The 17,171-nt window shown below is 56.3% G+C and overlaps 1 protein-coding gene across 24 annotated transcripts in view; it reads right to left on the reverse strand.

Annotated features, from left to right (window-relative positions):
- Positions 1-17,171, reverse strand: part of NCOR2 (nuclear receptor corepressor 2) — a 184,401-nt gene that overhangs the window by 121,786 nt on the left and 45,444 nt on the right. For all 24 annotated transcript variants that reach the window (XM_074321469.1, XM_074321471.1, XM_074321472.1 and 21 more), the window contains 3 exons: positions 12,889-13,088; positions 6,665-6,792; positions 4,281-4,458 (listed from right to left, as the gene is read on the reverse strand). In XM_074321469.1, coding sequence (XP_074177570.1) covers positions 4,281-4,458; positions 6,665-6,792; positions 12,889-12,993 — 411 coding nt within the window. In that variant the 5' untranslated portion in view covers positions 12,994-13,088. The remainder of the gene's footprint in view (positions 1-4,280; positions 4,459-6,664; positions 6,793-12,888; positions 13,089-17,171) is intronic.

The raw sequence follows: 17,171 nt of genomic DNA on the forward strand, positions 1-17,171 counted from the left end.
AGAGGGTGCGGGAGTGGAGAGGCCAGGACAGGAGTGGAGGCCGGGACCCAGAACTTTCCAGAGGCAGGCAGAGCACGAACCCAGGCTGCAGGGGCTCCCACGGCAAAAATGCACCAAGCCACATATTCATTCATCCCACAGAACCACAGGGCAGGGCAGAAAAGCAAGAGCGGATCCCTTCCAGGGTCCAGGATCCACTGAAATTAGAGACAAAACTGTGTGTGGAAGAAAATTCCCTAGGAAAATACTCAGAAGGAATGTGTATGTGGTGTCAGCACGTGTGGGGCCGTATCTGCCCCCCACAAAAGGGCTGTGCTAGTGGACACCTGACCCCTTCTCACACCAAACCACAAGCAACTCGGGAGTTCTGGCACCTCCAGGCCTTTGCATACGCTGTGCCCTCTGCCTGGAGTGCCCCACTCCATCTGTGTCCCCTGAAATCAGACCACCCTCCCATGCCACCACCGCTAGCCCTTCACTGAGATCAGGCCCTTTCCTCCATGCCCCCAGGACACTTGACTGGTCTCTCCTGGCAGCCGCATTCATTTCTCAGGGTTCTTGGAGACCAAAGGTAAATGGTAACATGGTTCCTGGAGCCCAGGAGCATTATCTGCTGTAGGGAATGTCTCCCCTCCACGCCTGATCTTCTACCAGGACCGAGAAGGGAGATAAACAGAATGAAATCGAGGGCTGTGGCTAGAAAGGCTTTGGGGGCCAGGATACCCCAAATCTGTGAGACAATCCCAGGAATAATTCTCAAAAGCAACTTTAGCAAAAAAAAAAGGCTTCCATCCCCAAAGCTGGCAGGGGCAACGCAAAAGCGTTCTATGAAGCAATGGGCAACCGCTAGGAAACTTTTCCTTCAATTCTTGACGCTACAGTAAAAGCTACCTTCTTCAATGGGCTCTTCCTTCAGTTTCAGGCTTAGCTTTTATTCTCACCAAACACGCACAAGTGGGTCCATCAATGGCTGAATAAATAAATAAAATGTGGTGGCCACACACACTGGAATATGAGTCAGCCATAATAAAGGAACACAGCGCTGACACACGCTACATAGATCAAACTTAAAAACATGACAATGACTGACAGAAGCCAGACACAAAAGGCCACGTACTGTAGGATTCTATTTATAGAAAATGTCCAGAATAGACAAATCCAGAGACAGGAAGTAGATTGGTGGGTGCCAGGGGCTGGGGGAGGGAGATGGGGAATAACTGCTAACGGGTACAGGGTTTCCTTTTGGGGTGATAAGAATGCTTTGGAACTAGGAGAGGTGCGGGTTGCACAATATTATGAATGTACGGAACTGTTCTGAGCTGTTCGCTTTAACATGGTTAAAGTTCCTGTTGTGAACGCACATAGGGAGGGCGAAGGGCACTGTCTCGGTGCTTAGTTTTCGAGGAATGGGACCAAGGGACCTGGCCACTGGGCCTCCAGATGGTTCTCCTGATGGCTGCTACCTTCATTTCAGCCCAAACCCGCAGGAGGAAAACAACAAACCAACACCCCAAGCCGCAGCCAGGTAGCAGTTGGCACCATTTTCCCCATCCGATGCCACTGGTGTAAAAATGAGGGCCAACGTAGAAGGGGAAAACTCCTTATGTAAAATTGAAGACACAGAGGCAGACAAAGCCCTGGGGCCAAAGAGGCACACACACACCCCCGCCCCCAATCCCAGCTCCAGTATGGGGCAGGGCCCCATCAGGCACTCGGTCTGCTCCCCCAGACGCATGACGGCTTCCAGCTCAGGCTGGGCCCCACTCAAAGGCAAGGGGGGAAACGGCTTTGGGTTGGAAATGTGGCCTTGAACGTGAGAAGATGAAGGCCCACAGTTAACACACTGCCTTCTTGTTAACACACCAAGACCACATGGAAGGTGGCCCAGCCAAGAGACGGACAGACGTGGGGATCCAATCACATGGTGTCACCTGGTGCGAGCTGTGTCTGAAGTCAACCAACCCTTGGATTTCAGTTACCTGAGCCAGGACTCACTTAAGTCGGTCTGGCACGGGTTTTCTGTTCCTTTCAGCCAAGAGAGCCCCAACACACAAAGGGACTTTCAGAAATGGGTACTTTTATGGTGATTCTCAAGTCCCCTAAAACAAAGTTGGGTGAATTCCAAAGGAAGCCTCTGATGCCACAGGACTCCAGAGTCTCCCGGCAGGGAAGAATTATAAAATAGGACATTTTTATATGAAAAAGGAACACAGCCAGGGGTAGGGTGGGGGGGCTGTAAAAAAAATCCCATCGAATTCCTCTCTCATGCATCCAGCTGAATTCCAAACAGCAAACGCAAAAAACATCTGACCACTTTCAGAACCGTCTCTCCCCAGCTTCTTCCTCTGCCCAAAATGTGCTCAAACTTTCCAAACACTCCTAACAGCCTGTAGCAATTACAGTAGTGGGTCCAGCCAGGCCCAACACTGGGCCCGTCCCTCCCCCACCCCCAGGGTCCAGGAAGAGAACAGAGACACAGACAAATGGAGAGTCGGACATGGACATACACAATACCCAAGCAGACGCAGGTACGCACGTGCACGCATTCACGCACGCGCACATACACAGCGAGAAACAAAGACAGAGGGACAAGCAGACACAGACAGAGAAACAACAGAGAGAGAAAGACAGACTAAGGCAGAGAGACAGACAGACAGAGACACACATGCACGCACGCATGCATGCAGGCTGGCAGAGACACATAAACAGACACAGAGACTGAGAAAGACCCACAGAGGGAGAGGGAGCCCCTGGGGCGCCATGAGCAGGAGGGGAACAAGCAGACAGACTCAGCCACGAGAGACATGGGCCCTCACAATAACCTGCAGGCCCAAGGGCTCCGAGCCCATATTCTGGAGAGCCAGCCTGGGCGCCAGACAACTGCCAGTGCGTATTCTGGGCAGAACCAGACATGAGTGCAGGGGCATGGCCCACTCAGGGCTCCAGTCCCGAGGGAGGAAACGAAGCCTGGCTAGCGTGGCCCTGCGCCCCTTCACACAGACGCCACTCCCCTATCTGTCCCAGACCCGCTGCAGGGAAGAGCATTCCATAGAGCGGCATCCCTCCCAGGAGGCGGAGCGGCCAAAGCTACAAAGAGGAGGAAACAGACATGGGTGCGGGGGGGGGGGGGGGGGGCCACTTGGGAGACCAGAGGGGAAGTTTATGGTGGGAGAGCCCAGTGGGCAGGGCTGGGCTCAGGCCCCCACTGCCTGGGCTTCGGTATCCACTCCCCCATTTCCCCTCGGCCGTGGATACGCGGCTTCTGCTCCCTGAGCCTGGGACCCCGTCTGTGAAAGGGGATGGCAGGTTGGACTTCGTTGGGCTGAGAAGATATTATGGCATGACAGTGGCACCTGGCACACAGCCAGAACTCACTTAATGTGAACTTGTCACCACCATGGAAACACCCTTTTCTTGCCAGCTCCCGAATAAAGGACCCGCCTCCGCCTGAATCCCACCATTCAATCCCACCCGACATCAGGCAGAGAAGAGGACCCAGCAGGCCTGAGTGGGCCACTTCCCTCCCCTGGTCTGGTCCCAGCCCCCACCCACCTCCACCAGTGCTGCAGTAAGATGAGCAGTGACCTCGCCCAGCAGCTGGGACGCCGTTAACGAGCTCATGTGTGTCCCCGTGGTTGTGAAGAAGTCTAATGGAACCGCTCAGCACGCGCGGAAGGGGCATCCATCACACGGCCGGCCAAGGACAAGCACGTCACCTGGCCCCCGCCCCCGCCCCAGCCCAGGCAGAGACCGTGAAATAACAAGTTTCCAGGCAGCTGGGTGACCCTGGGGGACAGAAGCATCTGGATCACTGGCTATGGCTCCTCAGTCGGCTTCCTCCATGAAAATGGAGGTCAAACGAGCTTTCAGCATCAATTGCCCTGAGCTCTACTGAAACGGCAGAGCCTCACCCCAGCAGCAGCAAACCATAGGTGCTTAATCTATGCACATTCTCCAAACACCAGATTAGCTCTGACTTGCTGTTTTAAAGAAGAGTGAAACCAAAGGGCCCTCTAGGACACTGGGGGCATGGTGGTCCCCGCAGGCGGGACACACTTGGGTGAGAGCTGTCCCTCTCCAGCCACGCAACGGCTGACAGACAAAACCTCGCCCTCAACCCTCCTCTCACCACCCGCCCAGCCTCTGCGTGCACCGTGCTCAGTGCACCTCCCAGCCTTGGCCCAAGCTGTACCGCACACGTCCCCTTTCCCATGCACGCAGCTCAATCACAGCAGACGCCAAACCTTCAGAGGAGCTCCCAGCTGGGGGCCAGGCCTTACCTTGGACAGGTCGTCAGAGCCCCCAGGCTGGCCCGCGGCCAGCAGGGGTGAGGGCCGCAGTAGGGGGTCAGGCAGCAGCTCCAGGCGAGGGCGCTTGCTCTCAATGAACTCCATCTCCGACTTGCCCAGCTCAGGCAGGTATGAGTGGGACTCAGGTCGCAGGTGAAGCTCCTGAGACCTGCAAGAGGCAAGGGCATACGGCATCACGTCCACTGCCCTCCCCGCGGCACACCTACTGGGCACCGTGCCCTCTTCGATCTTGCGGGAGAAGTGCCCACCTGTCCAAGGGCACAGACTCACACAGACTTGTCTTCCCTCAAGTCAACATTCACTCGCTGTGCTTACAGGAAGAAAATGCACCGATTCCACACACCCTCGCTGCTGTGTGTGCAAGAACCGGCTGCAGCAGCCCCACCCGGAGCCGGGGAGAAATGCAGGATCTTGAGTCCCACCCCAGACCTACTGAGTCAGACACTGCACTTACACAAGATCCCCAGGTGATTCGTGGGTACAATCAAGTCCAAAAAGCACTATGGGTCTAACTCGGATAATCACAGACGGTGCCACGTGCACATCACCCACCCAGGGCAGACATCACCAGCCGATCACAGCACTCTTGCTGCTAAACCTGGTCTTGTCTCCTCAACTCAGCCCAGCTGCCTGATGCAGAGATGGGAGCTGTCCAGCCTCGTCCCTTCTGTCTGGCTCTCCTTAATCCTCCTCCCCAATTTTCAGGGGTCCTTCCTGAGACACGGCCCTTCCTGAGCACACACAGCAGAGCCAGGACACTCGGCCTCCACCTCCAGCTACTGCTCCTTCTCAGACGGCCCAAACATTGCCCCTTCTGAAATGTTTTTCAAGTTGATGCCTTTTCCAGTAAACTTGGAATCAAATTCAAACGCATTCCCCTCACGCTCAGGCCCTGCCGTGTCTGGCCCTCACTTACCTGGCCCACTGTATTCCTGCCTCAGAGCCTTTACAATTGCGAGGCGTCGGCCAAGAACACTCACACACCTGCTCCTTCCATGCTACCCCTCCTCCTAGATGTCTCGGCGCACGTGGCACCTCCTCCCAACAGAAGTCTCCCTGCCCACCAGCCACACCCCATCTCACCTCCGAAGCATCCGCCCACTCAAGGACACCTGCTCCTGAAAGACTGCAGCCATGGCCCTTGACGGTGGCCTCCCTGCGTGGCCCTGGGACACCTCCAGGGGTATGTGGTACCACAAAGGCTCAGGCCAGGTCTCTGGAGTTTCTAGTCCCAGTGAGTAAACACAGGCCATCCATGTAACTCGCAGCCTCAGCAGAGTGACAGGAGAAGCCAACGGCACGGGCCTCGGGCCAGCCCAGCCTCAGTGGTCCCCCAGGCCCAACAATCACTGCGCACAGCCTGAAGGATCTCAGAGTAGACGTTCCATCCAGTCCATCCGAAGCTCAAAAGCGTCCCGTAGCTCCTGTGAAACTCAGCCCCTGCCCTGCCCCCAGTCACCTGCTCACTCCAGCAGCAGCCTCCTTGCCTTTCTGAAACACTCCAAGCACCTTCTCAACTCCAAGCCTTTGCTGGTACTGTCCCTGCCACCTGCATGCCTCCACCCAGCTCTCTGAATGGCTGGCTACTTAGCAACCAAGAGGCCCTCCTCCAAGAGGCCTTTCCTGGCCACCCCAGCCAAGCAGCAGCCCTTCCTGCCCAGTAGGTGACAAGTCACCTGCCACGTCTAGAGTGACTGTGTGTGTTTGTGGCATGGAGGCTCCCTGTGGGCAGAGCCATCTGTCGAGATTCCCACTGTGTGCCCACAGCCTAGGAAGGGCCAGCACGTGTCAGAGGCACAGGCCTGAGCGATGTGTGCTGCTACTGTCTCAGGCCACGTGGGCCCTGCTCTGCTGTTGCCCCTCCCCTCGCTGAGGTCCCCACACGGCCACACTGGCTCGTTCCCTCCTACCTGGATTTAAGCAAAGCTGGCCCAGCAGCGGGCAGACACAAGAGGGCCTTGTATGCCAGCCGAGGGACAGAAAAGGACTCGAAGAAAAGAGGGAAAACAAAAGGAGGGAAGGAAGGCGGCTCCAGCTCCCTGTGTGTACCCAGGTGTGGACACGTCCCTCCCAACAAGCGACCCAGCCCCTCTCCCCCACATTTTGATGGTCACCCCCTCCTGCATGGACCACACACCCACAGAAGACCTACAGCAGGGAGTCTGAGGGTCACATAGCGATTCCCCGCCCATCCCCATCCTGGCCCCAGTACAAGGGCAAACACATAGCCTGGCACCCCTCATTTAACACCAGCCCAGCAAGCTCCTGCTTCTCCATGCGCCTCCATTTCCCCATCTGAGAAACAGTTCCGTGGTTCTGAGCAAGGAGGGGTGGGGGTGTAAGCCTCCCCTCACCTTTCATTCCCGGGCTGAAATTCGGACAGCAGGGAGGGCCTCCTCCTCTGGGGCTGGATGATGGAGCCAGGTGACAGGTGTGAGGTGTAGTCACGGGGGTGGTGCTGGTACTCAAGCAGCCCGACGTCCTACAGAGAGAGCAGAATGAGAGCCAATGCCAGGGCTCACGGCCCACTTTACACCGGGAGGCAGAGCCAAGAGCCCCCTGTGCAGGGCTCGCTCCTGCGCCAGGAGGCCCAGCCCTTGTCCTCCCTGGCCCCCGAGGCCAGAAGCCAACGGCCAACGCACTGTGGCACACACAGCTAAGTGGGCAGGCGCTCTGGGCCGGCAGTGCGCTCAGTCCTTCCCACACAGCGTCGCCGAGGCCTGCCGCTCTGCGATTCTGCCTGCTTTGCAGATGAGAACACCGAGCCCGCGTGTCAGCAGGGACGACGGGAATGAAAGGGCGGCCTGATGTCTGCCAAGGGCACTAAGTGAACACGGACCCACGTGAGACAGTGAGGCACGTGTGTCACATACCAGGGGAGGGTCTGCAAGGCTCAAAGACCAGGCCCCGAAACAAAGGAAAAACCGCACACGTGTGTCACATACATAAGCACAGATCAAAGTCAGAAGAATAAACTGCAGGCAAAACCCTCCTACTTTTTTAGTCAAATGCCATCCACTCTCCATTGTCATCCAGGGAAACACTAAACATTAACAAATTAGGTGTGCCCCAGTTGTCAATACACCCTGATTTGAGAAGCATTAAAATGTTAAAAAAAATAGAAACAAGTCTTTCAAACGAGAAAATGGGACAGGCTTTATCCATGTACCAATCCAAATTGATTAGTTCTGTCTGTCTAGAACAGTTAGTTACACTGAGTGTGTGTGTGTGTGTGTGTGTGTGTGTGTGTGTGTGTGAATCAATTAGTGATGTCTGACACAGGTAAAGATTAGGAGAGAGTGGGATTGCAGGTGATTTATTTTCTTCTTGGCACCTTTCTTTAAATTGTCCCAATTTTCCATAAAAAAATATCTGGTCATTCTTTTGCTGTCGAGCTTATTGTTTTTTAAACAGTTATTTCTGCAAAGAGAATCAGATGATACCAGGTAGGTGTGCAGGGAAAGTATGTGTTTCACAGCCCCCAAAACAAGCATGTAAGATGAAAGGCCAGGCTAGAGAGGATGAGTAACTGGAATCAAGAGAGACCCTGTCAACCTCAGGCTGGAAACAATGAGGGAAAGGCCTTACCAGGCAGCCCATGCGGAAACAGAGCTGCAAGGCCTGAGGCTGGCGGTATCTGTCCATCACTCAAACCCTCTGAGTGTCAGTTTCCTCATCTTTGAAACAGGTGACTGACCCAGATGGAAGGAGGCCTCTGTGCCTCCTACCTCTAATCCCACTTAACTCTCCAAGAGATTTACCCCAAGGCTGAGGGCAGCTTCCGGAAGGCAGAAAAGGGCTCATCCTCCCCACCCTTGCGCTCCATGAGTCTAGCACAAAGCACCAGGTGCTTGTAGACGGGGAGGTGGGGGAAAAGGAAGAAGAAAGGGCTTGAGGGAGGGAGTGGAGGCCTCTGGGATTGCTCTGGCGAGGCTGCCAGGCAAAGATCTTCTGTGCGCACGCACAGAGGTGTGAAAAGAAATCAGCAGGTCTTGCAGTCTGCCAGGAGGAAATTTTTCCCACCGGCTCTTTAGCACAAAAGCAAAGTGGCAGAGAGGCAGACAGCCCAATCCCTCGGGAGAGGGACTCGGCAAGACAGCACTTACAACTGCCAACCGAGGCAGCAAGAGTCACGTGGCGCAGGGGCCCCCACAGAGTGGGTATGGAGAAGCCACTGCAAGAACTCTCTGGCCTCAGTTTCCCAATTCAGGAGCCAAGTGGGATGAGCTCGTCAGCGAAGTCCGTCTAAGAAGCATGTGAGGGGCCACTCCTGCAGTGTCCACACCACCAATCTTCACCCCAGGGCCTCCTGGCCTCAGCCTAGACACCCCTCCCAGCCCCCGCATCTGTGAATTGGGTCACACGCAGTAGGACCATGTATCAGTTTGTGACAAACTGGAAATTAAACATACTGGTCCTTCCCACAGAGTTTGATAAGCACTGATCTAGGGCAGAAGTCAGCAACCCAAGGCCAAAGCCAGGCTCAGCCTGTTTCATCACATGTCACTGGCTCATGGCCATGGCCATGGCCATAGATTTACGTCTTGGCTGAGCTGCTTTCATGAGACAACGGAAGCAGCACCACATAGTTGTGACAGAGACAGCATGGCCTGGAAAGCGTGAAATATTTACAGAAGTCAGCCACCCTCCTCCAGAGGAAAAGCCCACAGTGTGTTCTAGGAAGAAATGAAAAGGACACAAACAGCTACGCTGTCGTCATAGCAATAGTGTCATCATCAGAGTTACCACTCTTCTACATCAGTGCATGCTAACTCTGTCCAGGCACTGGGAAAAGGCCTCTGCACATGTCAACTAATTTGATCCTCACCATCTTTTAACTACCCTCAGTCAACTGATGGGGAAACTGAGGCACGGGGCGGTAAGGCCACTTGTCCAAAGTTTCACGACTAGGATGTCACTGAGGCAGGATGTGAATGCAAGCAGTCTGACTCCAGAGCCTGTGCTTCAAACAGCCCTTCTACCGCCCTTCTACAATGAGGCACAGAGAGGTTAATTAATTTGCCCAAGGCCACACAGCAAGGGGTAGCTCTGGGATTCAGATCCTGTCTTTTGACTTTAACACATTCATTCAACACAAGGACTGCAGGAGCTCAGGAGAGCTGAGGGGGTTCCGGAGGATTTGGGGGAGAAGGCAGACTCGAGCTGGGCCATAAAAAGCCCCAAAGGAAGCAAGGAGGGAGGGTGCGTCAAGACCCTCAATCCTGGGAGACCCTCTGTACCAAGCAAAGACCCTCAGGGAAAAATGTGGGGTCCTGATGCTGTGGGGGAGGTAACAGGGCATAGAGAGATCCTGCAGGGGAAGCAGGTGGAATTCCACAAGCCACGCACACACCGACATCCACAGAGGCTCGGAGTGTGCCTGAAGCTGGGTCAGCAGAACTAGGCCTCCGCAGCCTGGGGTGCAGGCGTCTGTCTGCAAGCACATCTAGAACCAAGCTTCCATTTGTGCTGGGCATAGCACACCAGCGGCCTGCAGATGACACAGGCCAAAGCACGGCCGGCAGAAGAGTCAGTTCCCACCACCCCTCAGAGTCCAGAGTCCTGCAGTCCTGAGGGGCACAGGCCTCCTTGAGTTTCCTGCTACCCTGCCAGGGGGAAAGAGACGACTGCCATGTACACTCACCACCCCAATCACCTCGAGGGCTCAGATCCATGACACCCATATTACAGATGGGAAAACTGAGGCTGCCCCACAGAGTTAAGTGAGTAGCCGATGTCACTCAGCAAGTTGGGAGGAATGGATTCAAAGCCACACCTGGAGGTTCTTCAGGCTGCAGATGGGACTGGTCATCAAAGCCACCCTATGCCCAGAGCACCTGGAGGAGGTCTCAGGGCCAGGAGGTGCCACCCCCGGAGGCAAGCCTGTCGGGAGCAGGTGAGCTGAGTCCCAGGAAGGTCACAGGTCCGTAAGTCGAGGCCCTGCCCCTACACCCCAGCAAGCCTGCCTCAGCTATAATACTATACCAGGAGCTGGGACACGGTTCCCACCTCGCCCTTGGATGGGGCATTCGTCTTTCTGTGCTTCGATTGCCTCTCTTCTCCACCCTGTCTTCCAAAGTCTCAAAAAATAGGGGCAACTCCCAAACCATGCCCTGACTTTAGGTGGGGCTGGTGTGAAGGGGTCGCTCCCTTCACACCAGCCAAAGGAAAGCAGCTCCAGCCCCAGATACACACCCGGAAGAGCAAGACCCCTGCCCAGTATTCTGGCTCCTGCCTTCAGTTAACAAGCAGGGTCCCCGCTGGGCCGCCCCAGCACAAGGCAGGGTGGTCAGGGACTAGGCACACACTGCTGCCACCACACAGGATAAAGACGCCCCACCCAATGGTTGCCCAGGGCCCCCACTCACCCCTGGCCTTCGCCTCCTGCTGGAGGGGTGGTGACCACTGGGTCCTGTCCAGCCACATCCTGCATCACTGACGCTCCAGCGGGGGAAGAATGGGAGGTGTCTGGGGTCAGCTGGTGACCCCAAATGACCGAGAGGGCCCAGCCAGGACAAAGCGCAGGAGGGACATCAGGAAGGCAGGGGCTGGGTCCCCGAGGCTGGGTCCGTGGGTAAGCGGTGGGAGAGGGGTGCAAACCCAGCAGGAGGGGAGGAGAAGTAAGAGAGGCAGAGGCATGAGCCAGGCGCCCCGGGGGGGCGGCCTCCCCAGGCAGCCAACAGTGACAGGAGCATATACAAGAGCAAAGGGGCACCTGGGCTGCACGTGTGTCAGGCACTGGCCTGAGGACAGTACACAGGTCACGTCTGGTCCTGATGGGTCAGGACATGGGTGCTCCCATTACCCCCATCGTGTGCCTGGAAGACTGAGACTCAGAGAGGTTACCTGTCCTGTTTCCTCACCTGCAAAGTATTTCCCATCTACAGAATGAAGAGCGTCAGGGTCTCCCTCTGGGGTGAATAGGAGAAAGGAGCCAGTATACTGTCCACAGACGGGACTGAGCAAAACGTCTGCCCTACAGGACGCGCTCGGCACACGAGAGCCCTTAATTTTGTTAGTGTTGGTGGCACCCATGATAACGACAATGGCAACAGGGTTTCCGGGCGGGAATTCCCACCCGTTCTCGGGAAAGAAATTTTCTTTTCTTTTTTTTTCACTTTCCCGTTCCTGAATCCCGAGAAAAGTTGGTTGGGAAATCGGGAAAATCGGCTCCTTGAACCCAGGTGGTTGGTAGTATCGGCCGCAACTTTGTGGAAACAATTCATCGTGGAGAACAGAAAACAGTTCATATCTTGGGTTTCGGGAAGGGGAAAGCAAAATAATTCCTGGGACAGGGCAGGAATTCCCGCTTGGAATACGTGATGATTGGAACAGGGTTCCCGCTTGGAACCCTACCAATACATGATAATTCACCTGCGGGAGCTACTGCTCAGCCCTGGGCACACAGTAGGTGCCCATAAACAGAGGCATCCAACACCAGGCTCAGCACCATGAGGCTGAAGCAGGCTGCCTTCTCACCGTGATTTAACCTCCTGGCCTCAGTCCCCTCATCTGCAAAATGGGAAAACAATTCGAGGTACTCTTTCATTGGGTTGTTTGTGAGATTGGGTGACTCCATGCAGGGGATAGGTCTCGTAACTCTTTCATGCGCTGGCTCTGACAAGCTTCCGGGGGTGGAGGAGGGCACATGGCCTCAAGAGGCCACTGTCTGGGACACCCCAGGCTGGGCCAGTGGGTTCATATGTGACCACGCTTCACTCACTGATGGAAATGTCCTTCCATGCCACTTCCTCTCTGTCTCATGAGGAAGGACCACACTGGCCAGCAGGACATATGCACACTGGCCAGCTGCTACCCCAGCTGTGACTACAGGGGTTCAGCCACTGCCCAGCAGCCAGGAGGCCAAACAGGGGAGGCCCAGGCCCCTTAGAGTCAGCCCTCTGGCAAGCACACAAGGTTATGGTATACAGGAGGTACCTAACAATGCCCACAGAGCAGAACCAAAGGCCTGTCCTCATGCAGCTAGAGGTGAAGGCAGGAAGTGTGGGCAGAGGGGGTGCAGCCTAGGAGACCTGGCTATGAGGGCACAAGTACTGAAAGCACACCTGCTCCCCGCCAGGCAGGCTGTCCCACTCAGTGAATAGAACCACCACCCAGGACCCCAAGTTCAGGGATTGAGACATGACATGTACTGGGCCTCGTCGTCTCAGGGCCACAAGCATCACCATAGTGAAGAAACTCTGGGGTTAAGGATCAGAGAGAGTAGGGACTACAAGCAGCGGCCCCCAGGAAGGCACCCCAATCTTACAGCATGGTAAGGAAAGTGTGTACAGCAGGCACTTCATGTTTGCATGCAAATTTCTCTGCTGACTTTGAGATGTACCAGCTCAGCCTGGCCCTGATCTCTACCTTCCCATCTTTAAAGTGGGAACTAACAGATTTTACCAGATGCACAGAGCCTGGCAGGCCACGGATGCCGGAGGTCTCTGCCGAGGACCCACGTCCCTTCAGGGACACATTGAGCCACACCAGGAGCCCTGACTCTGAGGAGAAAAAGGAACTGGGCAGGGACTCCGTGACAGGAGAAAGCCCCAAAGGTGGCCCTGGGCGCCCTTACCGTGTGGGGTCGGCCGATCTGCACGGGATAGGATATGCCGTGGGGCGGGTAGCGGGGCTCGGTGGCCCTCCACGTCTGCGTCACAGGCTGTGTGGACCCCGACATGGCGGGGCTTGTCCAGGTCAGCTCCCTCTCAATGTCCACTGAGGATTATAAGCCAGTCCTCGTCATTTGCTTGCGGGCTGCCCTGTCACAGGGACCTGTGAGAAAATCAGAAAAGAAGATCAGACACGGGGCAGCAACTCCTCGTGGGACCCCGTTGGGGGCGCTAAGCCCTTCCTTTGGTGCCCGTAAGGAAGAGCAGGACACAGGTCCTCCTGACCCTCCTCCCTACCCACAGACAGCACAGGAGACGTGACACAGCATTGGAGGAACTGAGCCCCAGGCTAGGCCAGCAGCTGCCCCCCAAGCTACACCAGGAAGAGGGGTGCCTTCCCCCACTGCCAAGGGCCTCACTCAGCAGACACAGGAACCCCCACCATGACAGCATTGCCCCCACCACCCCGTGATGGTTCCCAAGCCCCATGCCCCCTGACCCCACTCCAAGAAGTTTTCCGAGAGCACCCGGGAGCTTGTGGAAAGCAGCTGAGGACCTGTCACGAGAGGCATGGCCGGGGGAGGTACACGACTGCCCCAGGAGGTGGTGGGCAGTCAAAGCTTGGGCAGGATATGGGTCACAGAGTGACCCCAGGCAAGGCTGGGGCCTCCTGGGGAGCCTCTGCAGGACGGTGACGCTATGATGTGGGAGCAGTGCATCAGGACACCAAGGGCCACACCAGGGAAACAGCGGAGGACACGGATGAGAGCCACCTGGGCCCCCAAAGGCTCCTGGCGGCAACAGAGAAACCATGTGTCTACACTGGAGAGAATCCCAATAAATATCCACTGGCTTCACAGATGGGAAACTGAGACCCAGAAAGAAAGAATCAAGGGAGCAAGGGGGCCCCTAATCGGAAGCTGCCTTGGCCCAGAAATCTCCGGGGCCCCATACTCCCCAGGATCCGTTCTCTGCGGACCACTGCTCCATGCTCCCCTGCCCCAGGTTACGAGAGGCTTCTCTGCCCACACTGGACCGAGAGCCGGACATGCCCCAGGCCTCCACTCAGCCACTCAGAGAAGGTGTGTCCCCGGCCCCACCATGTGCAAACCGCCCCTCCATGCCAACACGCCCAGAGCTCAGGAAAACCCAAGATGGTGCGGGGGCCACCTGGACGTTCCTGTGCGATCTCACGTGATCAGGTAACTAGAAAGTGCCCCAGCTTCCTGCAAAGAGGTCCCTCGTCACTCTGCCCTCCCAGGAACAGCTGTCCTTCTCCAAGCGGGTGGCCGCCCTAGCCCTCCCTGGTGATCTGCCGACTGGAGGTCTAACGCGGGCAGGTACGGGAGGGAAGACGGCGATCACGGCGGTCAGGGGAGGGATGAGGCCCCGTCAGGGGGCCCTAGCTGCACCCCACTCCCCACCCTCACCTTCTACTACAGACTTGACTTTCCTCCCCAGGCGCTGGGAGTAGTCACGTGATCTGGGCCTGGCCAATCCGATTTCTGCTTCCCCTGGGCCAGTGATTGGTTCAGGGATGGGCATGTGACTCAATCTGAGCCAATGAGAGTCAGTCGTGAGCCTTTTGCTGGAGGAACCAGCTGGGAGGATGAAAGCCGGGGGCGCACGTGACAGGAGCCTGTCCCAGAATGATGCCAACCCGCAGGAAGGTGGAGCTGAAGGGTGGAGAGAGGACATTCGGGTCCTGATGACAGCTGTGCCCGCAGGCAAATCCAAGCCTGCTTCTTTATTTAGAGAAGCCACGGTGCTCCTGGGTGTTTTGCCTTCACCAGTCCAACCTGGGTTTCTGTCACTTGCCACCAAAAGTTCTGACTCACCCAGGGAAGGAGGGAGTCACAGAGGAGGCAATGCTTCAACTGGGTGCCGTCAAGCCTTCCAATACTGAAAAGCCAAAGAGGTCCAGAGAGAAGCCTGACGCCCCTGCAACCACGTCAGGAAGTGCCCACGTGGACTTTACCCAGCCACCGAGACAGGATGTCCATGTAACACGGGAACAAGTCTTGCTGGCTGGGTCACAACCAACAGGAGCTACTGTGATGAAGTACCGTCCCTAGAATGGTCAGTGCAGTCCTAGCGGTGATCTGACGTGGGAGGGAGGAAGGGCTGCCCCTGCCAGCTCCACCAGAACAACGTGGCATCTGTCCTGCAGCCCAGACACACGAGACTGGCCTTGGGAGAGGGGGCAGGTGTGGCCTCCAATGCTGGACCATTTCAGAATTCCCCCTTTCCTGCTGGTCTCAAAACCTGCAGGCCCCGCTCGTCCGAAGCAGCAAAGCCCATTCTATTCCTCCCTCTCTGGATTTTAAACAGGTGCCCGCTCTGCCCTCTCCAAGGACACAAGGCCAGAGCTTAGGCAGGACTGCTGCTCGCTGCTTCACGCCACGTGTCCCTCCTCCAAGAGCACTGCAGGCCACTTCCAAATTGGTATTTGATTTCGTGGTGCACAAGGTGGTGACAAGTCATTTCTAACCTCCTTTGCCTAATGAGATGCTGACTGGGGATGGCAGGCCCCTGCCAGGTGCTCAAGGTGGCACTGCACCATGGGCTCTAGAAGCCAGGAAGGTGACACCTTTTCAGAGCAGCCCTGGAGAATCCTCAGCCACATCCCTGCCCTCCCACCCCCTCAGGACTTACAGGGTGTCCACTGCTGAGCTTGGGGGGCTGAAGCCTCCCCCCTCATCCATCAAGGGTTCACCCTCCCACCTCCCTGGCCTAGCGTCCTCCTGTGCAGGCTGTCCCCAAAGCTGGGGACCTGTGTGGACCTCCAGCCTCCCTCATTCACCATGAGTTTATTCAATAAACTCAATTTCCACTCCTCCCAACCTCAGCCACATTTATTGCCAACTCAAAAAAAACTTTAGGAAAATAGTTTGGCAGGTCCTCAAAATGTTAAACATGGAGTTACCATATGACCCAGCAATTCCACTCCTAGGCACACTCCCAAAAGAACTGAAAGCAGGGACTCAAACAAATAAATGTCCACGCTTGTTCACAGCAGCACGAGTCACACAACAGGCGAAGGTACAAAGAACCCAAGTGTCCACCACCTGATGATGGGTAAACAAACAGAATGTCCTAGAGCCACCCAGTGGGGTACGATTCTGCCATTAAAAGGAACAGAGTGTGGACACACGCTACAAATGAATGAACTTGAAAACATTAGACTAAGTGACAGAAGCCAGACACAAAAGACCACATAACGTATGATTCTATGTATATAAAAGAGGCAAATCCAGAGAGAGAGAAAGCAGATGGGTGGTTGGGGGCAGAGGGTGGAGACGGGGCCATGGTAAGGATGCCTTTTGTTCCGAGGCCTCGGGGAGCCACTGCAGGCAGTTGAGGAGTGGGTAAAGGGTCACAGTGTTTGACACACAGTCTGTGGAGAGCAAGAGTGGACCAACCGGGAGACCTAGCGGGCCACTGCAACCGTCCAAGCGAGAGAGAACGCTGGTGGGACTGGGGCAGCACTGACAGAGATGGAGAAGCGGCAAATGGCGGGAAGGCCTCGGAGAGAGCTCACCATACAGTGACAGAGGCCGAGCGGCCCCGGGGACGGGAGCCCTTTGTTTCCCTCGTTGGGCCAGGTGCCCCATGGCTCTGAGCCTCAGTGTCCTCAGCTGCCGAGGGACACAAGGGTTTCCGCTGCAAGGATGCATGCTTGTGAAGCGTGTCGGGTAAACAGCAGGTGCTCAATAAGGCAAGCTCAGCAAGGCCAGAGCTCCAAGGAAAAAAGGACAGTGCTTGGCCAGGTGGCGTGGGACGCTTCTGAGCCCGAGTCCCAACCAAGCCTTGCACAGCCAAGCTACAAACCATGGCACCAGGGAGCGTGCCCTGCCACCCCAGGAGCCAGCTGGAGGAGGGTTCCTCACACACAGTCCACAGCAGGCCTCCCCAAGAATGGCCGGCAGGGCCTCCAGTGTGGCCCTCTACCACACTTGCCCCAGGGGCGGCGCACAGCAAGGACCCCTCAGCGGCCCACAGGAGACCCCATAGGTTACAGGTCCAATGTGGCAGCATCCCACTGTCCTGCTAACCCCACAGTCCCTTGTCACTGCCCTGGCTCGGACTTCACATCCACCCTGCTCTCTGCTGCGTCCCCGGAGCCAATCACAGCGCCTGGCACACAGCAGGTGCTCAATGAATGACCCTGTCCAGCATGAGAGGTCAGAGCCCCCCACAGGCATCCACCCTACCCTGCTGGGCAGAGGCCTCTTTCCTTAGGGTG

This window comes from Rhinolophus sinicus, linkage group LG16 (assembly GCF_036562045.2).
Source record: "Rhinolophus sinicus isolate RSC01 linkage group LG16, ASM3656204v1, whole genome shotgun sequence".
Lineage (NCBI taxonomy): Eukaryota > Metazoa > Chordata > Mammalia > Chiroptera > Rhinolophidae > Rhinolophus > Rhinolophus sinicus.